The sequence below is a fragment of the Trachemys scripta genome, chromosome 4 (assembly GCF_013100865.1).
Source record: "Trachemys scripta elegans isolate TJP31775 chromosome 4, CAS_Tse_1.0, whole genome shotgun sequence".
Classification (NCBI taxonomy): domain Eukaryota; kingdom Metazoa; phylum Chordata; order Testudines; family Emydidae; genus Trachemys; species Trachemys scripta.
In genome coordinates this window covers 100,243,495-100,270,500 of record NC_048301.1, presented here as the reverse complement: position 1 = coordinate 100,270,500, position 27,006 = coordinate 100,243,495, and the positions used below count along the sequence as shown (strand labels likewise).

The 27,006-nt window shown below is 37.5% G+C and overlaps 1 protein-coding gene across 16 annotated transcripts in view; it reads right to left on the bottom strand.

Annotated features, from left to right (window-relative positions):
- SOX6 (SRY-box transcription factor 6) overlaps nucleotides 1-27,006 on the bottom strand; it is a 455,173-nt gene that overhangs the window by 66,498 nt on the left and 361,669 nt on the right. For all 16 annotated transcript variants that reach the window (XM_034770115.1, XM_034770125.1, XM_034770118.1 and 13 more), the window contains 3 exons: nucleotides 9,682-9,831; nucleotides 7,063-7,243; nucleotides 3,889-4,073 (listed from right to left, as the gene is read on the bottom strand). In XM_034770115.1, coding sequence (XP_034626006.1) covers nucleotides 3,889-4,073; nucleotides 7,063-7,243; nucleotides 9,682-9,831 — 516 coding nt within the window. The remainder of the gene's footprint in view (nucleotides 1-3,888; nucleotides 4,074-7,062; nucleotides 7,244-9,681; nucleotides 9,832-27,006) is intronic.

The following is a 27,006-nucleotide window of genomic DNA, read 5'->3' as shown; positions in this document are numbered from 1 at the left end:
TGCCATAGGTTTTCTGTAAGGAAATAGAAGATAGCTTCCTGTGTAGAAGATATGATGTGTATATTTACCATGTATGTTCTGCAACCTTCACCCATATACCTCTATCCAGTGCAGATAACTCATGCTTCTGCCTGTATACTGGCCAGACTTGGTGTTGGTTCTGTTCAAGCACCAACACCAAGACTTGAATTTGGCCTTTTAAATATAAACAAAATAGACAATACAGCATCTTTTGGGGTCATTTAGGATATTGTCAGATCGAACCATTAGTCAACATTTAGTCAATTATCCGGGGTTTAAATACTAAACTAAATAGGACTAATACCAATAGTGCATGTTTTGTTATAGTACCTTAATTTACAGATTTCTTTTAAAGATGAACATGACTTGCCTAGAAAAGAGCTATTCCCCCCATACAGAGCCAACCTTCTGTGACTCCAGCCACACAAAAGATGCTTTGTGAGGCCATTTCTGAACTCTTCTGGATGTCTCCACTTTCCCAGCAGTTTCCTGAACTGGGTCAGCTCCCCTTCCACTTCTCCCATAACAGCACTAATGCTGTTCTCTCTTCCTTTCATGATGTTGGCCTACAGTTGAACAGCATCAGGTAAGGTCGAGAAATTTGGCTTTGCTTAATAACCAGTTTACGCTTTAAGCTCTATAAATCTCTATGCACATAGAATGGTGTCAATTTAAAATTGTAGCTGACCCACAACTCTCAAAAGAATCATAAAAATGCATCATTCCAACTCACTGTCATCAATTTATTTTGCTCTTTCTGATGACCAAGTCTCTGTGAGCACTTTAAAGCTTTCTGGGTTTTTTTAAAATGGGAATGGGGCAATTTTCAAATATATATGTTTATAATCAATACAAAAGCATTTAGAGCCTTAAAATGACATTTTCAAAAAGGCATCAACCCAGGCTTTGAAGTTTTGTGCATAATGTTGTAGGCATAATAGTTTTGCACAACAAACTGTTACCAGTTCTCTGAACTCAAGGACCAGTAACTGACCAGAACTCAATCACTTGTTTTCAGTCCAAAGTGCAGGCAATTAGCGTGTCATCTTTTTCTGAGGTTAGACTCTTGTTACTCATTCACATGAGCAGTGTCTAATTATCTGGAGGCTATTTTTTAAAATGTGGCACTAAAAGATGGACATAAGGACCTGATCCTTTTAGAAGAAGCAAATCCAAAAAGGTAGCTATGATTTCAAGGCTCTGCTGGGATCATGAAACATCTTCACTCTGTGCCACAGATAAAGAATAGTTTTTAACATAAAATATTAAATAAAAGGAAATTATCATTCAAACAGAAATAATGAAAAGGGAGTGCTTATAAATATCCAGAATGGAAAAACATACCTTTCTGTAATGATATTTGAACAAAAGTATGGTTTTTGTTTTAAATGTATTGTACAGATCTATTTTACATTTTATACAAAGTATGTACACTTCTTCCATAAGATTTACTACTCTTAAAAATGCAATTTTTTCATTATTTTGTGGGAGGCGGAGGGTGGAGTGATACCATAATTTTAAAGGGCCAATTTGTATCCCATTGTATTTGAATATTTGCACTACTTTATAGTTGTGGTACAAAACCAAGGGACTAACAAGATATCAGAGGTGTGGCAGTAATATCCCAGTACAATCCTTGTCTTGTCTTATTGCTTCACTCTGTGGCTTATACTATAATAAATAAAAACAACAGGAGGACAGTGAATTTTCACGATAAATCTCCTTGCTGTAATTTTGTTGTCAGAGCCTTAAACAGCACAGTTAACTCTGAAATGTCTCAGTGTAAAAACGGCATTGTGGGATCCAGGGTTATACTCTTTCCGTGACTTCCACATCTGCTCTGATCAGTTTAGAAGCATAGAGATGATTTTTCTAATGGGCAGTCATGCAAGCTCAACCTGGGTTCTTTCACCTTATGCATCATGAACAATAAAGATTCTGCGATTTAAACTTAATTAACAATGTTGTTGACAATACACATGAAGGTATTCCAGCTGATTCTCCCAAAGTTTTATTGGCTCTGCTAAGAGACCTAAGAGGAAATAAAAGTTATTTTAGGCAATACAGGAAGCTGGTAAGGTTCAGAAATCACCCAAGGAGCAGACTTGGTAGAGCAAGTAGGTGCCTTTTATACACACTCATTTTACAAAGTAGAAAAAAAAATTAAGAATCACTTTATTCTTCCTTTTTGTGTTTTAAATATTTTCAAATATTGATCCAATGACACTCATGGTATTCATTTGTAAAGTACATTTACATTAAAAAAAAAAGCATAGCAGGTGTGACTTTTTGTGTGTCCAATCTTATAGTTTGGACTCAATTAGGATTCCAATTGACTTTAATTAGAATTTTGCCTGAATAAGGACTGCTGGATTGGTTATTTAATTTCCCTGTTACAGACTTTCTTTCATAGCATTAATCTGTATTAAATGAGTTTTAAAATGCTGTCATTTAAACCAAACCTAATAGAAATAAATATTTATTAGGCTCTGAATTTATTTTGCAAACCATTGCTAATCCTATGGGGAAAGAGGTTAAAGAAATCCCTTTAACAGGCACTGACCCTTTCCTTTACTGTTTTGGGTAATGTAGAGATCTTATTAAGTTAAAATATAAAATGTAGATTAAAAGACATCTTGTCTTCAACAGTGCTGTTTACAATGTTTCATTCCCTTTCTGCTATGGTCTCCTGGCTCACTGATGGATCTCTTGTGTGTTTAGATAAGATCATCATATAAGCAAAATATTATGGAGGCTTTATATATATAGTTACTGTTGTGTTGAGATTTATACTTAAAAAGGTATTAAATTTCTTTTTTAGATATGAACAGTATAGTATAACTTCCCCAAACACACAGCACTGACACTTTAAATATTGTATGAAGATTTTGAGAATTTCCAGATAAATTTTGTACTTCATTTATGAGTTAGAACCATTAAAATCTACCTTTCTTTAAAAAAAAAAAATGAGTTCTCCAGCAAAGAAATTCCAAAATTTAAAACATGGGCTGCTTTTAAAATGTATTAAGATGTTAATTTTGTGTAATTTAATAATTGAGTCATAACTGTTTCTGTTTATGCCACAATGTTTCCTGTAGAATATTTTCCCATTTGTTGCTAAATGAAATTTACAGCCAATATTGTGGCATACAACTGATTTTGTGTCAATTACTTTTGGTGGGAAATAGCTTATGTGATGTATTTTTGCAGGATAAGTCACTCTTGGGAAGACAACTGAGAAAGCATTCTTCATCAAAAGGGCTGCCCTACAGCTCAGCCAATTACATGATTCAGTGGTTCGCCAGTTCAGCTATATTAGAGCGACCCACTCCTGAAGCAGATCTCTGGGACCTTGGCAAGTCCATAGAGCAGGGCTGTTCTCCTGAAGATTTCCTAAATTCTGGAGAACTCTTCTTTTGTGCACCGCCTAAAGTGAATAGGATGAGGGCATCCCTCCTGACCCTTCTGCAGATCTTGTGAAGCCTCATTGCTAACATGCCTGACTAAATGCTATTGTACTTAATGCAATGCTTTCCCTGTTGCTTTGTCCATCCTTTTGTACTGCATCCTCCAGTTTTCTACTTGTAAACTATAAGCACATTTGCATATGTTATACCATCACGATACTCAACTACACCAATACACTAAAACCCTCTCTAACACAGTCATTTTAACCAACACTATCATCTTCAATGCACAACTCAATCTAATAGCCACTCACAACCTTAATTCCAACCAGTTAACTTGTTATTCTAACCAGTTAATTTGTTATGTACAGATTCATAGATTCTTACATTTTGATGTCAGATTAAGAATATATACAGGAAATGGTGCATATGCATCTGTTTCAGTAATATTTATGCATACCTTTTCATTCCTGCAGTTGTTTAGACCCATGTTATTCATAGAGGGCAGTTTTACATCGACACCATGAGGCGGCTGCTGCTGCTCCCTCTGGATCTGCTCTCTCATCTTTCGAGCCTCCTGTATGGCTTTCATGACTGTGTCCTGGTCCCCAAATAGGGCAGGTGAGTTAAGACTGGAAAGGATATCTATAAATACAGAACATACCTAATTAAGACAACCGTTCAGATTAGATTCTTGGCTATGCAGTCAGCTTTTATCCTGTTAGAGTGGCACCTGATTAATCTCTGTAGTAGTAGTAGTAATGATAATCTTCTCTTTAGACCAGTGGTTTTTCAACATTTTTTCATTTGCAGACCCTGAAATATTTTGAATGGAGGTGCTTTTGGAAATCTTAGGCATAGTCTGCGGCTGCCTGAAAACAACTGCATTAGATGGTTGAATTAACATGCAGTACTTACGTATAAGAGTGGCCCTTCTTTGTGCCATTACAAATGTGACTACTTAGTACACAACATAGCTCAGCAAACAAGCACCGACCTCTATGAGACAACTCATATGCTTAAAGTTAAGCAAGTGCTTAATACTTTGTTGGATCTGGACCCAAATGAGAAATCTTTGAAACGATCAGAGCAAAAAAACAAACAGGAAGTAAGCTTGCTCAGTTGGCTATAGAAATATATATGTTTCTTTGTTAAGGGATAAATGTCACTCCCTGTACTGCGCTTTGAAATCCAGAAATTGTATACAGCAGTTAGTGTGTGGTGGTAGGCAAGTTATCACATTAACAGGAGCTCAAAGCTGTAAATTACTGAGACAAAATATTTCTTTTCTTTCTGTTACATGTAGCAGAGATTGAAAAATAATCTTCAAGCTTTAAACAAACTATCGTTCCTCGGTAAAAGGCATTTTATTGTAGGTAAAAATTAGTACTGTGGATAAGGCTTTCTAATTTTAGACCAAAAGACAGCAATTATTCAGTGACTGGTAGTTTCAGGCTGCTGTGGTGAAGCTTTAACTTGATCCACCTGTTGTTTCTGCATGTGAATGTACATTATACAATACAGAGATGTGTGTATGTGTGTATACAGACACACGCACACGCACGCACTACAGCTAGGAATTCTTGGGGAATCCTGCATGACAAGCAAAAATGTCTGTCCTTTATTTAAACGCTCTAAGTTTGCTAGGCTTGTGAACTTAATTACACAAAATATATATATTGTAAAATGAGACAATGTTAGAATTTTTCCTCAGAAGAAAATTCTTATTGACGTCAATTCCGTTGACTTCAATGAGAATTTTGTCTAAGTAAAGCGTGCAAGATTTGACCCAACAGCATGCGGATTTAAAAAAAGTGAAAGGTTACCATCTCCGACTTTACCTTGAGTAAGGAATAATTGATTTAACACTGTAGCCTACACAAAGTTTTAGGGATTACACCATACTGGTTTTTAGCATAACTGAGGTGCTCCTCCCTAAAACAGTGCCACAATAGAACTCAATCTATGTTCCCCCTGAGTAAAATTCTCAAAAGCTCCTAAGTCACTTGTAGTATGTCTACCCTGCAAAAAAAAAAAAAAAACCTGCCAACCTGCGGCAGCAAACCTCAGTGCAGGTCTACAGACTTGGGCTTGTGGGACTCACGCTAAAGCACTAAAAATAGTCATGTAGATGTTCTGGCTCAGACTGGAGTTTGGACTTTGAATCCAGGGATTGGGGTGTGCTTCAGACCCTGAGCTCCAGTCCACGCTGGAATGTGTATGGAGCCATGTTTAGCATCATAGTATGCCCCACATGCCTGAGTCTGTAGACCCAAGTTCTGAGACTTGCTGTCGCAAGGTTTTGGGTTTTTTTTCCCCAGTGTACACATACCCACAGATGCCAAAGTCCCATTGGTTTTAAAAATCTGGCCCCAAGTGATTTTGAAAATGGGACACAGGCTCCTAAGTCTGCTGGGAGAAATTGAACATTTTACCACATCTCATCATAGCTCCTCTTCTACTTTTAGACTGGGGGAGAAAGCATACAAAGTTTGTGTAGTTTAACTTTTAATTGAAAATATCCTCATCGTCTGCCACTTTTGTTCTCTCCCTGTCTCTAAAAATGCCATTAGTAGTCTGGCTTCAAACCTACCTGCTGTCCTGTAGTGTTAGATACAATAATAGTAGGGACACTTAGAAATAGCATGACAGAAAGACCAAATGACATCTAGGAAGCTGCAGAAACTATATTTCAGGAAACATGCCTCATGGGATTGTGAAGTTGTCTGGAACACATCATAACTTTTACAAATTTGTTTATTATTTACAAGTGTTTACATTTATTTTACAATTATATCTGAGGTACGGATTGTGAACAACCAGTTTGTCGTAAATATTCAGTCCACAGTTAAATTATCAGAATTCTGTTCCTTGACTGGATGATGTAACCTTTATAAACTACTTTCGCCCCCCAAACATTTTTCATTTGTGAATCCTGCATATGGGTCGAAAATTCCCCGTCTGCAAACATTAGAATGTACAAAACCTGGAAATATGAACATTTGTGAGCAATGAATAATAAAGAGATTTGAATGGTCTGAACAGAAACTCTCCTGTCTTTCTACCTCAAAAAATTTTTCAGCATATTCAGAATAAGATCTTGGTGCAAGGATACTGCAAATCTAGGACACTACTGGTTCATGGGTTGCTGAAACTTTAAATGATAGAAAATTATATTTCTTTAGGAACACTATTCTGAGTAAATCTAACAGGCATATTCAGGCAAGGAAAATCAAGTCAAGCTATCTACTTGCCTGAACTTCTAAAACAGTTTACTGTAAATATACCTGGGTCCGATTCTTGAAGGTGCTTAGCACTCTGGCCCTAATGCTGCAAAGCACTTTAAGAACATGCTTAATTTAAAACACCTGAGTAATCTCATTGGATTGAGCTCATGTATGAGCCACCATGTTTTTAAATCCAAGTAAGGCACTCAAACTGGCTCTTGTATTCATTCATATGCTCATTTGTTGCCTAATCCAGAAGCCAAGTTTGAAAATTGAGCCTTGTACTTATACACACAATTAATGTTGGGAGCAGGGGAATCTTCATTATTCACACAAAATTGATATTATTACATATCCTTTCCCTTTTTGAAATCAGCACTTATTTCCCTTCCAACTTGTGGGTTTACCTAAGGAGGATCCTCTTCCCAATGTCCCTCCGATAGGACTCGGGATGCCACTTTTATTTGGCACATTCACTGGACTGGTTTTACTAGCTGGGAAGAGGCTCTGCGTCGGTGACGTCGGGGATTTGACAGGTTCAGCTGTTTTGGGTCGGGCTGAGAGATTCAGTGGCTGCGCTGCTTCATCCTACAAGAGTTTAATGTAAATAATTATTAGAAAAAGACAAATGAAACACATTATCACTTAGTAAGACACAGTCATTTTACACCTCCGAGACAATGCCACATTCTCCTGCAATAATAACAAAAGAAGCTAATTATCTGCCTCCTTGAAGATTCAACGAAAGGAAACCTCATTAATTTCTCTGTGTTATGCTTCTATTTACATTAACTGTGTGGCTGGATCATTCTTTTTGCCAAATTAAAATTTGAATTAGCTCACATTACAGCTTAATTTCCTAATGTGTTTTCAGAGATCTAAATTAACCTAGGGCATTTACAAAGAATTATTTAAAATTTCCAGCAGCTCAGTAGTGCTTTTGTGCTGGTTCTGTTTGAAAAGTTCCTGGAAATATAAATAAGCTATGTGGTTTATTTTTTCATGTATTAGAAATTAAACAAATATCACTGATTAAGGGAAATATTCAGATGCAAGAAGTGAGGTTCTTACCCACGAAAGCTTATGCTCCCAATACTTCTGTTAGTCTTAAAGGTGCCACAGGACCCTCTGTTGCTTTTTACAGATTCAGACTAACACGGCTACCCCTCTGATACTTGACAGAATTCTCAAAGAGAGCACTCTAGTACTACTTTATTGGAGTGTTTTTATATTATTAGTTCATTTTATTTTCTGATAACCCATCATACTTCTCTACATGAAAAACTTGTAATTGATCTCTAATATTTTCAATACAATAGTGTGCTTAATAAAATAAGTATAAAAAGATTTTTATTAACATATACTGCAGTCCATTCAAGTAGAATTATGTAGGGAAACCCCCAAGAATTTGCATGTGGTCAAGTCAGTAATAGAACTCAGCTGGCCAACGAAGCTGGAATGGTATTGGCTTTAGTTCAAGCAGATATGTGTTTAAATTTAACCAGGGAAAATTTTGCTCATCCAGTAACAGTTTGGTTTGGTGTAGATCCATTTGGCTCATTCACTTATAAAATTACTTTTTCACATTAATGCACTCAATAGCATATACTCAATCCCCTAAATCACTGGTGTTTGGTATCACTATACTATAGCAACTTTGCTTAAACATTTTGCCTCTACTTTTGGCTGCTTCTGCATCAACCTCTAGAAACTCAACGTATGTGGTAAATCTCACTAACGGCTCTGCAGCACAGCACTGCATTCTGAGAGGTAAAATATTAGACTAATATGTATCCACAGTTAAGTAAAGTGAACGCTAAACAAATGCTGGATCTGTCCATAATGGAATAGTTTTTATTTATTAGTACTCTCAACATAGCACAAAAGTGTAGTGGAAATTTATCAGCCCAGGCAGAAATATCTACTCGCCCGCACTTTACCATGCTGACTGATGATAATGAATTTTTACTCACCTGTCAAAAAAATAAAATAAAATAAAATAAAATTCTCACCCCAACTGAGTAGAATCCTCCCAGCATGATTTGAGACATGATTGTGGGTCTATAGGATTTTTTTGTTATTCTCAAAGAATGTTTTTTTTTTTTCTTGTGGAAAACCAGTGTGTGTCTTCCACAGCTCAGTTTAGTGTCTTTATATTTGTCGTACTAGTTGTTCAAATCAATAGCATGTCCAAACGTTTTCCCACAAACTAAGAGTTTTGTAGTTTGAAGCAATTTGTTTCCCAACCTGTCTGGCATCGTGAAATCCAATACAACCACAGCAAAACACAGCAATAAAGGCAACTTGGTACCACCCACAGGTACCAGCTGCAGCACAAAGTTGGAGGGGTGCATCATGTTCATTTCAAGCTGCTGCCAAGTGCCACGTTGTAGCTGCCTCGTTCCAAGCAAGTGAGAATAAGCAGGCACAAGCATTCAGCAATGGCGCAAAACCGACAAGGAACAGCCTCGTCGTCGGCAGCTGTGTGAAATCAACAAGAGGCAAATCAATCTGCAGTGACACAGTTTTTCTCCCTGGAGCCCTGATTTACATTTTATTTTTATGTGAGTCTTTTTCCAAAGTTGTGTAAAAGGCGCAGCCTGGGATTTGTGAAATAATTAGAAGGGCTACGGTCCCTCTGGCCCTCACAATGTAAGTTAGCACCAGCTTTCTGAGGCATAGGTTGCATTTCATGCTTTATTTGAAATCACGTAATAAAATAGCTGCTATTTATACACATTATCAAATTAAAAACTGAATTCCTGAAGATACTGAATTTTAGGGATGAATTTTCAGTACTGGATATAGAGATGAAGGGGAATGCCTAATATTCTTGTTTCCAAGGAGTGAACACCTGCTCTTCCATTCTCCATGCTGACAGCATACCACTGAAGAGGAGTATTTCATTTGGGAATGAGCTTTCATATGGTTGGACTTCCTACTGTTAAAATAAATATGTGGACAGTGTCGCGCTGCTAATCACACCACCTCTTTCAAACACTAAATTTTTTTCTATTGAAAAATACCTTCACTTGAGTTATAGGGCTGGTCCCTCGCTTTTCGTTTTTCATCCCAGTAGGTGAGAGTGCCCCTGTCGTGTTTGGTGCCTGGGGAGTAGAAGGCATCTTGGCTCCAGGAGAAACCTGCATGCTGGCCAGCTGAGCTGCATAGAGTTGCTGCAAGATAAGAAACAAGTATAGAATATTGCCTGCAGTGGTTCTAAGACAGAGATGCAATAAATGTACATAATTCTATCACCTTGCTGCTGCTTCTCTTTTTCATCACTTTCTTGTTTGAGGTTTTCCTGCCTGATACTTTAAAAAAATGAATAGATTTGCAAAATTCTCACCCAGGGCAAGTACCTTTTTTTATTAGACAGACACATAATATATATTAGTTATTAATCCATTGTCAACAATTATCATGGTAAAGGGCAGACAGATAAATATTGTGCCCTGGTAGGTAAACAATCATGACAATGTTGTAAGCCTTTACTAACAACAACAAAAATATGCCAACCCCCATGAAAAATATGAAACAGTTAAGGTCTTTACATAGCTGCATAGCAACTCTCCATCAACAGCAGAATTGTATTGGGAATTGAAGTTGGGATTAGTGTGCTACTGAAAAGCACTGCCATGTTTTCTCTCGATATTGCTTAATGGTAAATTAGGCAATAGGTTCTATTTCCAGCCTGACGCAGTCTAACTCCCATTAACACCAATGAGAAGTATTGGTGTAAATCCCTGCTCATAAAGATGAGGACACAAATACACCCTTAAATATTATCATAGAATTTACACACAACTTCCTCCACTTTTCAGAAGTTTGAGTGAAAAAGATGTGCATTAAAGTCAAATATTCCTAGCATTATAAAGTGTTTACTGAACCAAAAAACAAACAGGTTTTAGTTTCCTTCTAATGACCACCTTTAATCCCTCACCTTGAATTAGCAGTAGCAATAATCCTTCTACCATAAACAGGGGAGGATCCTAATCCCTCTTCCACACATAAATCAGTATAAACTTTGCCTTATTAGTGAAAAAAAAAACAGGTGGTTTGTGTGTAATTTCCAACATTACTATCATTCAGATGGACAAATAAAAAAAATTACAGTAATCAAAAGCAGACCTTTCAGCACATGTAATTAAATGAAAGCTTAATAAAGAATAATTTGCAAGAGCCAGATGTGCTTATGTCATAATTGTTGCTTTCTTTGGAACAATTTTTCTAATATAACAAGCCTCTAAAGAAATGAAAGTTACACAATACTATGTGCTCAATGACTCAGTGGCTAGACAAATGCATATAGAAGGGTCAGAGTCAGAACTCTGGGTGCTTAATGAAAAATGTGGTTTTTTTTGTTTGTTTGTTTCCCTAAGCCTCCACTACATCCCATCCCTTCAAAATGCCAGGCACAGTCTCCACATGGACAAGAGAGGAGCCTTCTGAAATCAGCTACATTTAAATATTTAGGTTGAAGTACTGTATTTTTTCCTCTGCTAGCACACTAATTTCCCAGTTTTCTGTTCTGCACTGAATAATGAAAATGAAGAATTGTACATAGTAGTAAATGTTCCGCTCTACTGCTGGGATCTTATCAGCTCCCCTTGGCAAAGGCATATAAACTAACATCATGTTCTTAGGGTCATTCTTTGTTAGTTTAATAGACTACATTACTATTTGATAGTAAAAAGGCAAATTTTCAAACTTCTTGAAGCCTGAACATTTTCAGCTCAGGATAAATTAGATACTGTATAGTGGAACTGAAGACAGAACAAACAATACATCTTTAGGAACAAGCTGATTGTAACAGAGATGTTTGGAGTTTATGCTTTTCTCTGTCTACTACATACATTGTGTAGAATAACAGAGTTGTCCATACTGTGAGTTAGCCACAAGAGCATTCATAACTACAATGGCAGTACAGACAGCATGCTTCAGAGCCAAAAGATGGCTCATCCAGATTCTGCTTAAAGTAGCCTAGAAGTTCTACACTGGATATTGCAATTTTAAGGTCTGGGAAGGCATTTTCCTCCAGTTGCCCACTGACTTTAACACCAAAGGTTTTTTGGGGGTGGGGGAGTTGCCTTCCTCTTGAGCATGTTGCGAAGGTGAGAAGGCTGGATGAAAGTTACTCTCTTCACATCAACAGAGACTTTCATACAGGGTGAAGGCAGCAGGGTGAACAGTGATATTGCAGCACTTTCAGTTTGTAGCCCAGTGGACAATCATTGATAGACATGTATTTGTTGCATCTTAAGGGCAGGGCAGAAGTCCTTGCAGTATAAGTCTTGGCCTATTGTCCCAAGTCTCTGCAATATACAGAAGCAAGCCTGATTTTCTATGAAAAGAGGACTAATTTGTAATTTAGCAGCCGCTCAACGGGGGGCTGGGCACTGAACTACCCCCAAGTCTTCAAGGATGAGCAAAGATAGTAACAAGGACTATGGGCCACTAGGTGAGTGTATGCGAAATTGCTTGAGTGGAGGTATGCTAATGTTAAAAGTTTAATAAAGTTGCCTTTATACTGTAACACTGTGTTAAGAGTTTTATGGTGCTAAGTCATATGTCTGGAATTGTTTTGCCTGTCAGTGTTGCAAACTTGTCCTAAGCATAACAAAAATAAAAAGACATTGTATATATGAACTTTTTGGTTTGGTACATGCAAGACCAAGTTTTTCCAGAAATAGAGGCAGAGCTCAAAATCACAAAAAATTCACCCTGGTGCCTGCAAAATTGTCATTTGGGCAGAAAAGTTGGGTAACTACACATAAATACCTGCATGTCTGAGGGATTAGGCAATCTGAATTAATATATGCAAATAATAGATCTGTTGGTGCAAATCTTCTTGCAAACATAATTGTACATTCACCTTTGAAAATATGGCCTTAAATGGCAATCTAAGAGTGTACATAGAGTAGATCGGGCAATGAAGAGTTTATAAGCAACTTCAAGAAAAAAAAATGTGAAGGGAAAATGAATGTAGGCTGTTAAATTTTAATGTTCTGGAGTGAAAGTTTCTATAGAAATCTTTCAATTGAAATGCTAACTTGTTAGCTATTGACTAATGACTATAAAAATTTATTAACCTACCCCAAATCATGAATTTTAAGATGTATTAGTCAGCCAACGCAGTAACTAATGAGTCACAGCAATTCTTTTCAGTCCTGTTACTTATAAATTTAAAGCAGCTCTAAATATCACTGCATCCTTTTTACGTTGGCACATAAAATGATAGTTATTTACGTAGCTGGAGTGAGAATATTATAAGAGCAGCTTAAACATTGAAACATACCCTCTTTTCAACCTCTCTCTATTACTTCCAGAACCTAACAGTTTAAAAACTGCCGATTTACAAAATAAGACTCTTGATTACATATTCTACTAGCAGGTTCAAATTCATCAAGTACTCAAGACCCAGTTTGTATCATACATTTAATAGCCCAGATTCAGACCAAAGTCAAGATATTCAAAAATGGATACCTATAGTTAGGTTCCTATAATCCTAATAGGCACTTAAATATAAGTGAGCCCAATTTTCAAAAGTGCTGAGCACACAGCAGCTCCTTTTGAAGTCAGTGGGAGCTGCTGGGTGCTTAGCACTTTTGAAAATCAGAATTTTTATAAACTGGTTAAGGCTCCAAAATCCATATTCAGGTGTCTACGCGTGGAGCACTGGCTATATCTTAAAGCTACATCCAGGAAGCAGCAACGGTACCAACCCTGCTTTGGAATGAACCCACACAGGGTTTTCCACTACCAACTTATGGTAAGTGAAATTGGCCTATAGGTCAAAACATTAAAACTGAGTTACATAACACAATGGTGGTTCCTCCCTGCTTTACTAAACAGAAACTACCTAGCACATTGAATATTTCTATTTTAATTTCATTAATATTGTGAAAAACATCACGCATATCCAAACATTTCCTGCAATAAATCAATAGGATGATAATACTGAGCCCTTCTGCAGTGCATTTCATCCAAGGATCTTGAAGGATTTTAAAAGCATCCACTAACTAAGTCTCACAACCCCTTTGTGAAATATATAAATATCAGGCAAATATCACTATGTCCACCACCAAAATGCAGACATATCTGCGTGGAACATGAGGTGCTTAGGCCTACACAGTTCCTTCACTAGCAGTAAGCTCTAGTGACTGGCCATACAAGGAATCTCTTATTAATGCAGGCTCCCCTATACTCCTCATCACTTTTCACCTTGCACTTATGCACACAACACCCTTCCCTGGCACTCTTCTGTGCGAATATGGGCAAATCACATAACTTTTCTGTGTCTCAGATTTCCACCATCTTTAAAGCTAGAATGATGATACCTACCTCATATTGTAGTGCTTTGAGACTAAATGAATGCAAAGAGCTTTGAGAGTCACAGATTGCAGGTGCTATACAAGTACAAAGTAGTGTTGTTGTCATCATCATCTAGAGGAGAATAAAATAGGATGGCCCTTGAACCAAGTATACGTGAAATTTACGTTGACAGTTCTTTGTTGTTTCACATATCTGGTGTGTGTGTGTGTGTGTGTGTGTGTGTGTGTGTGTGTGTGTGTGTAACAGAGTTTTGATAAGCAGACAGAATATGTTTTTACACACACATAGTCTTAAGTGTGAAGTCATTGAAAGGCCTCATGAATGACGTATGTTTCAAGCACGTATTCGAATGAAAAGAAGGTGCTCAAGTGCTGCAGTTGAGGTAGCATGTTGCTTCAGGCATAACAGAGCAGGGTGGAAACAGGCACAAATGAGAGAGTGGGAAGAGATGGAGAGCGAATTAAACTTGTCTGGAGCCAAACTATGGGTTTGAGAGGGAAAGTCAGAGGAAATGAGATTAGACATACAAGATGGAGCAGATTTGTGTAGAACCTTAAATGTCCGGACTAGAAGCTTTAAGTTTAATGCTGATGATGAAGAGGAACTGGGTGATGCCACGGTCCAAGTGCTGGAAGAGAAAAATTATTTTTGTGGCAGAATTTCAAAGATACTGAAGCAAAGCAAGATAAGATGCACGGAGGCCAGAGGAAGGCAGTCATAGTGCCCAAGGTGAGAGAGATCCGTGTTAGTCTGGATCTGTAAAAAGCAACAAAGAGTCCTGTGGCACCTTATAGACTAACAGACGTTTTGGAGCATAAGCTTTTGTGGGTGAGTACTCACTTCGTCAGATGCATGTCAAGGTGAGAGAGAGAGAATCAAAACACAAACGAGTGTTGTAAAGGTCAGATGGAGTGGAAAAGATGGATTTGAGAAATATTCGGAGCCAGCGGGATTCAGCTGGATGCGTGGGAAAGAAGGAAGAAGTGTTTCTAAAAACATTTAGGTTTCTACTCTCTCGTACAAGAAGATTCACAAAATAAATGAAAATATCCGTTCCGACCTTTGTATTTGTACAGTGCAATGTCTCCTAAGGTGTGAGAAGGATTTTGGGGTCTGAACAAAAATAAGAAATTCTAAGCTTGCTGCTTAGCTTTAATGTCTTCTCTTAATAAAACCGTAAATCCTATTTTATATCCACAAGGAATATGTTTGCTACAGTTTAAAACAATAAAATTATTGAGACTCAATTGAGGAACCTTATTTGTCAGAGGTCTAAATAAACTGTGCAATGCTGTAATATCTTATTTACCGAGATGAACGTTCAGCCTTTGAGACAATGAGTAATTCGGTTTCAGAAGGAAAAAATTCCTTAGGGATGACAGCAAATGCATTATGGCACTTGATGTGGTTGTTTTTTCTTATATAGTGCATTTAGCTGGTAGTGTTGCTGAGCTATACTCCAGAATTTTCATCCAGGATGTACACCATACATTTATAATATAACATATTAACTCTCTAATCACAAAAACAGGACTTCCAAAGCCTATCTAAAACAGCAGCTTCTTCAATGCAATATCAGTGTTCAGCAAAAAAAAAAAAAATCTCTGATGAACTCATTTTCTATTATTATTTATTCTTGCTGTGGTATCCAAAAGGTGCTAGGTGCTGTACAGACACAATGATAGACAGAATCCCTGCTCCAAAGAGTATTCTTTCTACTGGAAGGAAAAATTGTGTTGTGCTTAAATCACTGGATTGGGACTCAGAAAATATGGGGTCAATTTCCCAGTTCAACCACCGACTTCCTGTGTGACCTTGGGCAATTCACTTAGGGCAAACTTTTCAAAAGCATCTAAGTGACTTAGAAGCCTAAGTCTGATTTTCAAAAGTGTCTTGGGCACTTACGACTCTAAGTCCCACAACTGAAAAAGGTCACTCATCATCCCTCTGTGCCTCAGTAAAATAGGGATAACTCTGTAAAATAGAAATAATAATACTTCCTTTCTCCTATCTTTGTCTGCTTTTTTTATTTAGATTGGTAGGGTTTTGGGTTAGGCATGTCTCTTACTCTGGGTATGTACAGTGCCTTGCACAATGGGGCCCTGATCTCAGCTGGGACCTCTCAGTGCTACTGTAATACTATAAATAATGAGAATGAGGTTAGCTATGTAAACAGAGACTATCACAAGGTTATTTTACTTGTTTGTTTTTAACAAGCTGCCTTTCTCTAGAGACATTTGCATAGTGTTTCTTCCCCAAATAAACTAAAATACAGAGTCCTTAGAGTCAAAGGTGAGTTAAAGGAAAATGGCATCCAGAGGTACAAGCCAGCCCAAGAAACTCATTAGCGCATAACCATGCAACAAACCCAGAGGCAACTCCAAAGCTCCTATGCTACTGCTTGTGCAGTCTGCCAGGGAATCAGATGCTGTCGTTAGAAAAATATCTTTCACAGCTCTGCATCTGGACCTGTGACTTCCTTCCATAGAAAAGGAGGAGGAAAGGTGCATGTACAATTGTTTAAATTGATTATTTGATTAAAAAATCTCAGCGCTGGAAAAAGCAAAGCATTTTTTTGTGTGAAAACATCCCCTAAAAAGAAATAGAGAAATAAGTTTTATTTTAAAAGTACATGTTTTATTTCATTTTATAGTCCATTTGCACAGATGTTACCTATTAGAATTGTAGATACTATAAATGTGTGTGCTTATATAAGAAGTTAAATATGGTTGTACAGGTGTAAGTGAGAGCAGAATGTGGCCCACACTATTTGTACTCTTATAAAACACACAAGGGATGTAAATGAACATTTCAATTCATTAACATATTCTTTATTATATTTAGCTCAGAAAATCCCACTGAAACCTAAAAATTTGGCTGTGGCTTCACTGAAATACAATTTTAAAATATAAATACCAACAAGTATAGGACTTCAATTTAACTGATATGCTTATTATATATAGTAACCAATGAGTATTTGACTTTAATTAGGTTTATAATGGAAGTGGCACTGATTGCAGCACATATACAGAAAGGTGGAGTTGCAATTATGAAAAAGTTTTTAAATGATAAATGTTAAAACAATAGGCAAGAGCATACTTCAAAGGTTTAATTTGTCTACAGCATATCAGTTTCGTATATCACAGCCATACGCTTCCTTTTAAAAATATTTCCTTGATTTTGTTTGTTTTGCTGTTTTTGTGGGGAGTTAACCCTACCTACAGTGTGGACTGAGAGATTGGACCATTCTGGTTTTACAGATCCAGCACTGCACAAAGAGTTTGCATGGTGTAGGTGTATAACTTACTGCTACTTCACTTTTCACAGCTCTGTGCCAAACACCTTTGAAAAAAGGCCTTTAGGTGAAACACAAGCCGACAGCCAATGAGTTATTGTGACTAATGTCATCATAACAAAGGCTGTTGTGCTGATTATTAATGAGTTTGCTGGCTAATGTGCTTGCAAATTTATTACAGCCTGCCATTTGCAAACAAACTTAACTGCCTTTGTGAGAATACAAATGATACATTTCATGTTCATGGATGGAGTCTAAGGACTTCTTTTTTCTTGTTTCTATTTATGCACCTTCGCTGAACATAACAGTTTACTGAAGTCTCACTTGGAAAAATTGACATCTATTGGATTAAGAGGTTAATGAATACTAGTTATTCATATTCATGCACTTTTTTTCTTTTCTATAGCTACCAATAGGGTTGGGTGCATTTTAATCTTTGTGACTGCTACTTAACATATGGCATAGGAACACTCTCCTATGGTTCTCAACATTATTCAGTGCATGGCTTCTTAGGAGAACATATAAATCTGATTTATTATTTCCATCAAGCTGCAATGCAACATGTACTTAGACCTCAGTACCATTCCACTAGTTTCTTTTACTGACTACATTCCCTTTACTACTGTGAACAAAAAATACCCTCATAGCTTCTAACCCCCTGCTGTGGACAATGGTCAACCTGTGTTAAATTAAAACAAAACGTGTAAATATTTTAGATATTGTAGTTTCTATTGTTCTAATACTGCAGAGTCAATGTCCCCTGATGTAAAGTAACAGCTTTACTTTGTTAAAGGAACCTGACTTTAAGTGGACCATGGAATATTTATGTCTCTTTGTAGTCCTTTGAAGGAGTTATCTTATGTTTTTATGCCTATCATAGGTCAAAGGTTCAAATCAGCACTTCTTTTCTGTCACTCCTTATATATTTTACTGTAATTTACAGCTCAGCAAGAGGACTCATAAAACAAAAGTGTCTATTTTACTTCAGCGACTAATTCTAGCTAATCAAAGCTTTCCAGCAAAACAACCCAGCATGAAACTCTGCATGGAAAATATGCAGCGAACAAAGCATTTTGTCAAATAACACATCTCATGATGTAAACACATAAGTCTCTTATAGGAAATTTTATCACTTCCACATTATCGGCACACAAAAGGAGCATTCTTGTCGCAGACCTGGTGCGACTGTGGAGCCATCGTCATTGGAAACAAGAGCCTGATTAGGTTCCCACACAGATATGAATAGACTTTCCTTTTTTAGTGTAATGCCGCCTTTCTTATTTCTTAAACAGACTGGTAATTGTGATCAGAAAGACACTGAATTGTGTTTGGACGACATTTGTTTCTTCATATTTTTTTTTAGCTACCCAGTGACACCAATTATCCCATATGGTTGTCCTCTTCTGGAAAGTCTGAGTTAATCCACAGCTGTGAAGATGAAGAAGGACCCAGCAGGCTCAAACTCTGTTGGATCTCTTGTCTGCTAATAAAGTCCGCAGTCTGCTGGACAGATGTTTAAGAGGATCTGTTAAATAAGTCAGAGACAAAGATCCTGACCTCTACTGGGGAAAATTTTATTATTCCGGAAAGGGGAATAATTGCAAAGCATTAATAATTAGCTACACCCTATCTATTCTTTATGGTTTTTGATTTCTTGCCTCAGCTTTGGGAAGAAATCAGACTACTGCTACTTGCTCAGAGAACAGTAATATAATTGGGCCTGATGCAAATATTAGTGGACTAGATTATCACATTGCCAGGCATTCTGAATAAATGATATAATTCTTTGTCTTTCATTCATTTTTGAATACTGTGATTCATATATTTTGTATCATTGCAATATATATGTATGGTTTTATTTGTCACAGTATGTATTTCTGCTGAAAGAGCCTTAATTAATAATGCCAGCTACAGCACATCAATTTTAAAGTTTGGTGTAATGGGAAATGTAAACTAAAGATCAAATTAGTATTTGACTAATTTTTCTTTAAATGGTATTAACATTCCTTGTATTTAAATTAAGGCAGTTACAGCAAATATAGTTCTGTCCAAAAGCAACAGCTGCTGTGATGGAATATAATGTGGAGTGAAACACTAGTAGGCATTCTGCAATAACATCCATTTATTTAAGTACCAATTAACTTCTGACTGTCTGTCCCTGTGCTCATCACCATGGCATGGCAGAGCATAGGCACCAAAGCCCAAAGCCCACTCTGATTATACTGGTGTAAATTTGGAGTAACTCCACTAAATTCAAATGTAACTGCAGCAGTGTAACTGAGAGCTGAATTTGCCCCCAGGCATACGTGCATTAAGGTGCTCTTAAGATCATTTACATTTTGTTTGGTTTTCTACTACACATCTTACTCTCTTCCTGCTTTGAAGGAATGCTGCAGAAACTGCCCTACATGCATAAGTACAGAGAGCTCTCACTTGAGCATCATTTCTGGGACTCCTTAAGTACCAAATGACTTTGGACTGATTAAATTATGACAATTAAATACAATCTCTTAGAAACTGCCTGTTCACAACCAGTTTACGGTAAAACTGAGAGCAAAGCCAAGAAAGCGTACTTAGCGCTAATATAAACTATCAATAGCTGCCAGTGGCTAAGACGATCAAAACAATTAGGCACCTGGCAGTTGCCTCCTTAATACTGTATTTGTTTCCCCTTAGGGAAGTAAAACAGTTGATTTATTAGCTTTACTGCCCCTCAACAAATTTCCAGGGTATCTCACCCCATTACCTTATAAGACTGCATGATATATTTAACGAAACAGCATCAAAATTGAAATACAAAGGTTTACTTCCTGCAAAATACGAATTTAAATGTATACTTAAAATTTAAAACAACCGAAGTTCAATCAGCACAATTAGTGATCTCCTACCACTCGAGAGTATAAATAATGTTGATTCTACTGAAAGAGAATAACTATTCAAGTCACAAGAGCTCAAGTCTGTGATATTTAAATCAGATTTCCCTTTTCTTCTGATGTGACTGAGTCAAAGATCTAACCTTGCAATATGTAGGTACTGCCCCTAAGGTCCCCAGAGAAAAAACTACATTTCTGCCATGTCAGGAAAGAACAAAGGGCAGGCCAAAAGCTGACCGGGGGAACAAAGTAACAGCTAGGAAAAAAGCCTTTCTGCTCTGAATATGGAGCTCCCAGACTCTGAGGAGCAATTCCCTTGTGAAGCCACTGATGGGAGGGTGAGGCAAAAAAAACCTCACTGACTTGCGGCTGTGTCTCACCTCATTTCACTCTTTTTTTTTTTTTTTTTTTCCAAACAGACTGAATGTTGCTCTGCCGAGAATATGATGCTAAGCCACTTTTCCTGTAGAGTTTTTAAACTGGGCCTCTGAGAAAGGGTTTGATACAATTCAATGACTGAAGTAATACCTTTGTCCATCTGAGCATTAAATGGGCCATTGAAATACAGCTTAGTTAGAAAGAATTTCAGTAAATGGTACTTTCTAATTTATTTTTTCCCTCTCCCAACAGATTATAGCCTGGCTCTGAAAATGCAGCTCGACCACTTTTCGTTGCCCCTCAGGTCAGGCCTTTAGCCAGTGTTAATTATATATGACCCCCTTACAATACTAGAGGTTAAATGAGAGCAACAAAATGTTCTTGAATACATTACCTGATGTGCTACAAAAAGTTGTTCTCTGTTTATGGGCCCTGATTTAAATAGTCTTAACAATGAAAATGATACAAGAAGAAAGCCCATGCGAATGCTATTTTCTCCGGTAGCTAGTAATCACAAATCATTAAACACCTATTTCCATGCAATACACCATGCCTATTGTGTTTAAATAACACACATCAAAAAGGGAAGTGCTGCAGCAGACAGTTTAGGTTCTAGGAGCACATGCAGCACAAATTTTCAACTTGATAAAGTGAAACTATGAAGAATCAATGCATAAGTCAGACAGCTTCTATATCTAATATTCTTTCCTGCAGCTATTAGAAGTTTACATGTTTGTCTCTGGAAGGCAGGAGCGTTATTTCATGTCATCGGTTATATTTTGTTGTCTGTTACATACAATTTGACTATACCATGAAATTGAAAAGTAGCTGAAATTGTCTTTTTCATCCTAATGATTTTAAATGAGAAAATCAGGTTTTTCTGGAAGCTTTTTGTTTACCGCTTTGTACAAAGTTGACTAAAGTATCCATAGCTATTTGAATATTACATTATTTGAAAGAAAGCTTTTTACACATGGTAATTAGTCTTGTCTCTATGAGCATGACTCTACTGTAAATACTCCTCCTTGACTATCCTTTTGTCCCAAGATTCCTTGGAAGAAAGCAACCAAGCGATAATTCAGCATTATTGCTGCTTCAGTGCACTAATCGCTTAAAGAGCAGCTAAGACCCTATGCTCACTGCCACAAGGCTCCTACAGCCTCCTGGCCTAAGGCAGGCTTTGTGACCCAGCAGCATCCAGATGTCAAGAGGAATATCCAGGTCCTAATGCAGCATGCCGTTCCTTTCCAGTATGGTCTAAACATCTGTTTCATCTGCTGCCATACAACCTGCTGAATACACTGAGCCTGCAGTTGGAACTAGGGAATAGAAATAGAGTGGAACTGAAATACTGAAATTGCCCAGCTCCATGTGGGTTTCACTAAAATACCTGCAGGTAACGTAAAATGCTTGGTACCCAAAAACCTGGGTTTGACCATTCACGATACCAACTGTAATCCTAGGAAAAAATCCTAGCCAAATAGTAGGGGGAGGAACCCTATACAGTGAGCAAGCCTTTTGCATACTGTAAATTCCACAGTGGTCACCGCTTTTTCTCATAGTGAGCAAATTTCATCATGTCATAACTCCTTGGTTAACTTGCCTTGTTAGTTTTCCCTTCTTTGATGGTGTGAACTGAGGGGGGAAAGCCAAAGGCACACACAGTATGTAAATTGTTTGTGAAGGTTATGATTACTGCTCTGTATCCAAAATACATAAAAGCTAAGGTTAACACATGCTTCTATTAGGTATTTATGATTCCTTGCAGATAATGGCTCAAGAGTTTTAAAAATCACTGAGCATCTTTTTATCTAAAAGATAATAATTAAAATAGAAAGATTAACATGGTACATGACAAAAGGAGTGAGCATTTTAGGTGATCTGTCTCAGCCCTTCCGAAACTAACTCAGGGAATTGCACAAAATGACTGCACCACAACTAAGGTGGGGCAGAGTTTGTCTGGGGCTTACCCAGGAAGGACAGCTCTGCTTTATAGTGGGGGGGTGGAGGAAGTAGGTCAGAAACTGCTGTAAAAATGGTGCTCGGTGGTCAGCTTTGCAGCAGTGACTCACACCCGCCCCCCAGGAATGTGAGGTCCGAAGGGCATAAAGGTACAAAAACTGGGTGGGTCAAGTCTCTTTGTTCCACACAGCGAGTAAGCCAGCACCCACCCTCCCTCCCCTAGTGGAGACGAATGGCAGGATGGGTTAGGACTTACTGTGGGCATTACACTAGTCTCTCCTTTTAAAGGGGGGCTGGGAAGGAATTTTTTACGCACCACCTGAATTGGCTTCGGTGGAGTGTGGTTTTTTCGACTTCCCCACAGAGGGTGTGAGGGAGGACTTTTTCTGATGAGAAGAAAAGGTGGTAGGCTATATGTCACAACTTATTTTGTAAGGTTGGGCGGATGTCCAGTGCAGGTACTCCATAGGGAAGGCAGCCAGTGACCAGATAAATGGCCTGGTAAAGGACTTAAAAAGAGCTACTGGATAAAGGAACAGAACGGGGGAGGGGTTTGGGGACTCCTCTGATTGGTACGGCAAGGAGCCAAACCACCACTCCCTCCCCCGCTGTTCTCATAGCCACCTTAACCCTCTTATGAGGGTGGTGGATGGTAAGGTCCAAGCCAGGGGTCGGCTGGGGGACATGGATGGAAACAAAGCGGGGGCTGGTGGAAGGCCTGGAGAATTGATTTGAATAAGCATGGATTAAACAAAGGGGGGCTGGTGGAAGCCCCGGATAATTGATTTGAATAAACATGGATTTGCCTGCACTGTACACTTTATCTGCCGGGTAGTCCCAGACATCTATATAATAAAATTGCAGCCCGATTAAAATCCATAACAAGTGTCTCCTGTCCTTCTTGCGGTGTACCCAGATAGTGGCAATAAAGTCCTTCCTAAGCACAATTACAATGCAGATTCATAGCCATGTCACAGCTCTCGTAGACTATTATTTATGTTGCACAGGGATGAACAAGATGACTTATTTCTGATTTCAGTGATCCTATCAGACAGCACAATATATCACAAAATTTGGGATGCAGCAGTCAATCTCTAAGTCCTGCAAAATCTTACATAGTAGCTCTGACACTAGTGCATGCAACCATTATACATTTGGTACAGTAATGTCTAAATAAAGCAACAGTTCTCATACTATGAAACCTAGTGGTCTATAGAGCAGCTTCTGTCTCAGTACTGAGACAGAATGCTAGATGGCAGTTGTAGCTTATTCCAGGACTTTTAGGATTTCCAGAGACTTGCTTTGTTAACCAATTAATCTAAAAAGTTGAAAACTAATTTCTACATCTTCCATGGATGCTCCATGGATGCCTTTGTTAGATTGTTTGTTTGTTTATTTTAGTGTCAATTCAACATGAGCAAAATTGTGGACAACTCCAAAGTTGGAGGGGTAGCAGACACATAGAAGAGCAGAATGAAAGTGCCCTGGAGAAATTACAGCAGTGGCAGCTGCAAGCTATGAGGTGGGATTTGTGATACGCAATAATTCTACATCCAAGGAAAGGAACCACGGATGTACAGTAAGCTGCCAAATTGATGGTAGTTATGAAGTTTTGTATTTAATAATTTAATGGATTTTCATAGTTTTGCCCATAATGTACCTAGGATCGGATGGTTCAGGGGATTGTTACTAGTTATTAGTTTGATTCTAGCTCATGTAAGTAATGACTAAAAATTGGTATCGTCTGATGGCTATACAGTGGCCTATCTGAAATGAATTAGAAGGGACCTGAGAACTGCATTACTTTCCTAACCCAAAAGGTGAAGTTATCAAGTCAGCAGTAAGACACGTGCCTGTTATGGGGAAGGCTGTACAACTGCTGCCTGTTCTGTGGTTATTCTAGACCTGCCAACCTGGCACCAAAATCAGGAAGAAAACAAAAAAAGCACACTAACAGACAAAAGCAATAGAAAGCTGTACATATAAAAACTGAATAGAACAAATATCTTCTGTATATATACATGTGAGGCTCTGAATCAGGTTTGGGAGAAAGGGGTGGAATACCTAGCTGGCCTCTCAGAAGGAGTAGATAGCACACACAACTATTGCTTACATCGATATTTCCTAAAACTGCATAGAAAAAAATTACTCATTTATTTACTAATGATGCTGAGAGGCAAAACTGATATAATTAAACTTCTATAGGCTCCCATGAGAAAACGAGAAGCCACTAGTCCTACAAGTGGATGAGAATCAGGGAAGAGAAAGAGTCCCAGTTAAATTACCTCACTTTTAAGCCCATGTGGTGGTGTCTCCATCTTGTGAGAAGACTCTGAAAGTCACAATTAAGAGGTATGTTTTCAAAGTGCAATTTGAAGGTTTAAGCTATATAACTTATCTACTATCGAAGAGCCACAGAGAGTTCACACTGTAGTTCACAGCCATGGCATTATTTTCACTAGCAAAACTGGAAGATGACAACTAGGGATATAATAAATATATACTGGCTCTACTGATCAGGAGAAGCTTTATCACTCAGCTGGGGCACATCTGGGGAAAAAGTCATTCAGGTGCATCTCTAGCATCCCATTCAATTAACATATCATTAAAAAATGGTTTTGTCCCCTCTCAGCATGCTGTGTTACCTGATAAGTCAATATATTTTCAACATAGATTTAAATGCAAAAAACAGTGAAATGTCTTCTTTGTGAACCATAAAACAGCCCTAGTTAAAAGCTATGTTTAAACTTTTAAAATAATTACATTATGGGCCATTTGCAGATCTCATACAAATCTCCTACTGTATATTTAGAACTTACATGCACTTTCAAACAAATTATTTGTTTTAAATGTTTTAACAAATTAAGAGCAAAATGCACCTCTAAAATTACCCCTGCAATTGTGTGTGTATAAATTCCACATTTGCACATCAAAATCAAGTAACTGTAAACCCAGTTATGAGTGTTGTGTATGAAAATGTATCTTAGACATGCAAATAAAGAATTTACAAAGGCAGACTTTGTGGGGCCTGTTTGAAAATGTGGTCTGAAATGTTCCTTTGTGTGTTCTCTTCAGTATTACTCTGTTATTTTTTACCCAATTTTTTCTTTCTATGAGCATAGGAATTCATACACCAGCTCAGACCACTGGTCCACCTCGTCTAGTAACCTTCCTCTGACAGTGGCCAATCAGATGACAATGCAAGAAATCTGGTAGTGGATAATTATGGAATAATCTGTCCATAGAGGAAATTTCATCCTAACTCCAGTTAGTTAGTAGTTGGTTTACTCCCTGAAGTATGTATCCCATTTTTATTCTATCTAATATAACTAAAGGTGTTCTCATTATCCATATGTCTAATCTTTTTGTAATCCTCCCAAGCACTGATATCTTGACTCAATGATATCTTGTGGCAATGAGTTACAAAGGCTAATATTACACTGTGAAAAAATATTCCTTTTATCCATTTTTAATTTGTTGTCTTTAAATTTCACTAATGTCCCCTTTTTCTCACATTATGGGAAAGCTCAAACAGAAGAGCCCAATTTTACCTTTACTGCACCATTATTCATACACCTTTCTGACATCTCTATCTAAATGTAACAGTCCAACTCTGTTCAGTCTCTTCTCATACTGCAGTCACTCTGTGTCATTTTGGTCATCCATCTATAAACGCTTTCTATTTCTTCTATGTCGCTTTTGAGAAGGATAACTAGAACTGCATACTGTATCACAGATGAAAACATACCATTGATTCACATAGTGGTATTATGATACTTCCGGTATTATTTTTATCCTATTCTTTATACTTTTTAACGTCTTGTTTGCTTTTTTGACCACTGCTGCACAGGTAGCAGAGGTTTTCATTATGTAGCCCGACTTTTTCCTGAGTAGTCATAGTTAATTTAGCACTCAGCAAATTGTTCACAATTATTCCTTTAAATGAGCACCACCTTGCATTTTTCAACATTGAATTTCATCTACCATCATATTACCAGTTCAGCTTAGCTTTGTAAGATCCCTCTGAAGTTCTTCAGTTTTCTCTGGCCTTTACTAATCTGAATAATTGTCGGTTACCTGAATATTTTGCCCTCTCACTGTTCACTACCAATTCCAATCATTAATAAAAATTGTAACAAAATTCTAAATACAATATATTCAACAAATCAGCTCTGAGGCTGGGACCTCAGGGCATCTCAAAATTAAGCTTTTTCCCCTGTATAAAATTGATCATTTATTTTTATTCTATTTTCTACTCTCTCTCAGCTAGCTCCTTTATTGCTCCCAGGAAATTCTGCAGCTCTACCAATTCATGGTCAAGGTTCCTACTTCTAATATTCTGAAATAATATTGTGTTACTTGTTTTTATGTCTGGCTATTTGCTGTATAAATTCCATGTTGGCCCTCCAAATAGGAAAATATTTGTTAAACTTTTTATTAAGGCAAAGTTACAATAAAACGCTAACATACTACACTGCAATTACTTATTCAGGACTAGGTTAATATTT